The sequence below is a fragment of the Crinia signifera genome, chromosome 1 (genome assembly GCF_055691185.1).
Source record: "Crinia signifera chromosome 1, ASM5569118v1, whole genome shotgun sequence".
Taxonomy (NCBI): domain Eukaryota; kingdom Metazoa; phylum Chordata; class Amphibia; order Anura; family Myobatrachidae; genus Crinia; species Crinia signifera.
Window position 1 is genome coordinate 197,816,238 of NC_139217.1, and position 3,242 is coordinate 197,819,479.

Genomic DNA, 3,242 nt, shown 5'->3' on the forward strand with positions numbered 1-3,242 from the left:
GCTTGATGACCGGTTGAACCGATGGCAAAATCTTTGCATTACACCACTTGCATCGTGTGTCATAAAATTGTATTGTTATACTATAATAGTTCAATGTAAATAATTGTATACGAAAAATGATTCTTGAAATGTTGTTTGGTTCAATAAAATTTTATTGAACAATTTTGGATTTTCGACTGACATGAATCATGACCTTTGATGTTGTTTCATTTATAAATAGTTAGAAAGATATAAAAACGGTCAAAAAATGAGAAAATATTCAAAGTGTTTAGAGAAACAGAGAACCAAGATACGCCACAAGGTAAAGTTTCAGAACTGTAATTTGTTGGTAACAATGACCATTGTCACCACTGACCACGCTGCTCCTTCCAAATGTGCAGTGCGTCACATCTGGGGGGAGAAGGTTGGCCAGTGTTGACAATGGAACATTGAAATCAGCACAAATGATATACGCCACAAGGTAAAGTTTCAGAACTGTCATTTGTTTGTAACAATGACCATTGTCACCACTGACCACGCTGCTCCTTCCAAATGTGCAGTGCGTCACATCTGGGGGGAGAAGGTTGGCCAGTGTTGACAATGGAACATTGAAATCAGCACAAATGATATACGCCACAAGGTAAAGTTTCAGAACTGTCATTTGTTTGTAACAATGACCATTGTCACCACTGACCACGCTGCTCCTTCCAAATGTGCAGTGCGTCACATCTGGGGGGAGAAGGTTGGCCAGTGTTGACAATGGAACATTGAAATCAGCACAAATGATATACGCCACAAGGTAAAGTTTCAGAACTGTCATTTGTTTGTAACAATGACCATTGTCACCACTGACCACGCTGCTCCTTCCAAATGTGCAGTGCGTCACATCTGGGGGGAGAAGGTTGGCCAGTGTAGACAATGGAACATTGAAATCTGCACAAATGATATACGCCACAAGGTAAAGTTTCAGAACTGTCATTTGTTGGTAACAATGACCATTGTCACCACTGACCACGCTGCTCCTTCCAAATGTGCAGTGTGTCACATCTGGGGGGAGAAGGTTGGCCAGTGTTGACAATGGTTCCTATGTTGCTGCATTGAAAAAAATAACTTATAGATAATAAACAATAAAAACTTAAATAAGTGCAATTTCACAATAAAAATACCTATTCCTTCCTAAAGAGACCAGAGTCAGATCTGGATGGAGATGGATGTTACAAGTTATTACTGTGAAAACATTGTAATTTTAAACTTTTTATAATTCCTGTGAAATCTGAGTTTCATCGTCATCGTGTGTAGGTGCTGATAATGACAGATCGTTAGCTAACGATTCAGGTTGCACACAAGATGTTGTCGCATGATCTGGCTCTCTAACATTTGGAAACATGCCTGAATATCCTGTGTACATTTGGGAATAGGAATAGGTATTTTGTGTGGGAAATACACCCCCTTTCCTCTCGTTTACTGATGCTTTTCTTTGTTTTTCACTTATGTTTTTTTTGTGCGACTTTGCAATCATGTCCTCTGCAATTAACTTCAGAGAAGTAGCAATCAACCCTGTACTGGCAGAAGTTTGTCGATGGCACTCTAACATGATATTAAAGGTATTTGCTGATTGTGCATTAGCATCTGAAATTTTCATTAAACTGTGTGCGTGGCTAGTTGTATTGTCAACCAATTTGTTGATTGACACAGCTATAATATTCAGTATATCCTGAGTAGTTTTGTATTCGCTCTGGCGGTTTACATCAATCTGTTTTACTATGTCTATAAAACCTTTAAAAGTGTTTTCTAAGCTATCTAGTCTTTTGTTTAAAACTTTTTCAAAGTCAACATGTCTCCGCTGCATTTGATCTGCCAAAGCTCTGATATGCAGATATTCTGGTTCTTCTGATGTGTCGTTGTTTCCAAGCTGCCTTGCTTGAGATGCTGTAAGGATAGAGAAATTTTGAAGAACATTCAATTACTTGATTTTATTTGTAAATAATGAAGAGTGTAGTAGAAAACCAAAGATATTGCTGAAATATATTATTACTTACGTATAGGTGTTGATTCCGATTGTCGCACCTCCACATCTCCATCCTCAGACAAATTTTCAATTAAATCAGGCCTAAAAAAACGACCAATTCCGGAGGAAAGTCCTCCACTTGTCATAGGCATATCTTCTGTAATTAAAATTCCCATTAAATTTATTATAAACAAATAAATCACACTTTTCATGTAAGGAGTGCATAACATTTCCAAAAAAGTATTACTGTTTAATCAACCATAACAAAGATAATAACTTGTAGAGAAAGTAAAGGCCAAAATGTAGATAAATAAACACTTTCTAAAATACATCCTATGTATCCTTTTTTTAAAAAAAACTAACCTTTTTCTTTTGGATTTACAGTACTCTCGCATTCCATCTGTTGAGAATTTCTCTCCCTTGAGGATCGGTTACCGGAATAATTATCTATGGAACTGCTGTTGAAACCCTCAAACGTTACGTCGGTTACATCAGATGATTCAAGGAAGCATGTGGGTATACTTTGCAATTCAGCCATACCACTGCCATCATTATCTTTCGAACGTTCAAGAACTCGATTGCTGGAATTATTGTGCCTTCTTTCCGCTTGCATTAAATGTTGACGCTCATCTAATGAAGGTAAAAATATTATTAATAACATTTCATTACATTTTGGTACATAGATTTTATGCTATTAAATTATTACCATTTTTACTAGACATATTTTTCTCATTGCTAATTCTGCTGCCTCTTTTCTTTCTAGGATTCTCCTCTTCCTCCTGAATGCCTCCTCGTCTAGAGTCAACACCTCCTTTCACTCCATAAATCATTATTGGGTTTAATCGTTTCTTGATTATTTCCTCCCAGGAAAGCCACTTTATTTTCATCTCCGGTCCGCCACCTGTACCTATCTCATGTCTTCTTTGCATACCCATTTTTTTTTTAGTTTGCCTGCGGCAGTCACTATACCTTTTGATACAATGTTTGGAATCTCTTTGAACACCTGATATAGAGGTGACTTTTTCTGCAATATTATTCCACAGCTTTCTTTTCAATTTTGGAGCTGTAGTTGGTGCCCTTGGGCCAAACAACATATCATAATATCTTTCAACTGCCTCCACCAGAGCATAATTCTCGGACTCATTGAACCGTACGCCACGTTGAGCCTTTTTCAGATTTTCACCACCGGATCCTTCACCAGAAGAATGATGAGATGCTGAGTCATCAGAAAACCTTGCAACCTCATTTGTATCAC

General features: G+C 37.4%; 1 protein-coding gene across 1 annotated transcript; it reads right to left on the reverse strand.

The window, feature by feature from the left end:
- Positions 1–1,006: 1,006 nt before the first annotated feature.
- Positions 1,007–3,006, reverse strand: LOC146066587 (uncharacterized). The gene is made up of 4 exons (XM_083179119.1): positions 2,694–3,006; positions 2,351–2,617; positions 2,019–2,144; positions 1,007–1,908 (listed from the first exon to the last, which is right to left on the reverse strand). The coding sequence occupies exons 1-4, from the start codon at positions 2,920–2,922 to the stop codon at positions 1,235–1,237; spliced, it is 1,296 nt and encodes a 431-aa protein (XP_083035245.1). The 5' UTR covers positions 2,923–3,006; the 3' UTR covers positions 1,007–1,234.
- Positions 3,007–3,242: the final 236 nt, after the last annotated feature.

Excerpts from the sequence above, each read along its gene's own strand:
- LOC146066587 (XM_083179119.1), bottom strand. The coding sequence starts at position 2,922 with ATGGGTATGCAAAGAAGACATGAGATAGGTACAGGTGGCGGACCGGAG. Across the intron at positions 2,145-2,350 it reads TGTAAATCCAAAAGAAAAAG|AAGATATGCCTATGACAAGT; the intron begins GTTAGTTTTTTT and ends TTTTAATTACAG. Across the intron at positions 1,909-2,018 it reads ATCGGAATCAACACCTATAC|CATCTCAAGCAAGGCAGCTT; the intron begins GTAAGTAATAAT and ends CTATCCTTACAG.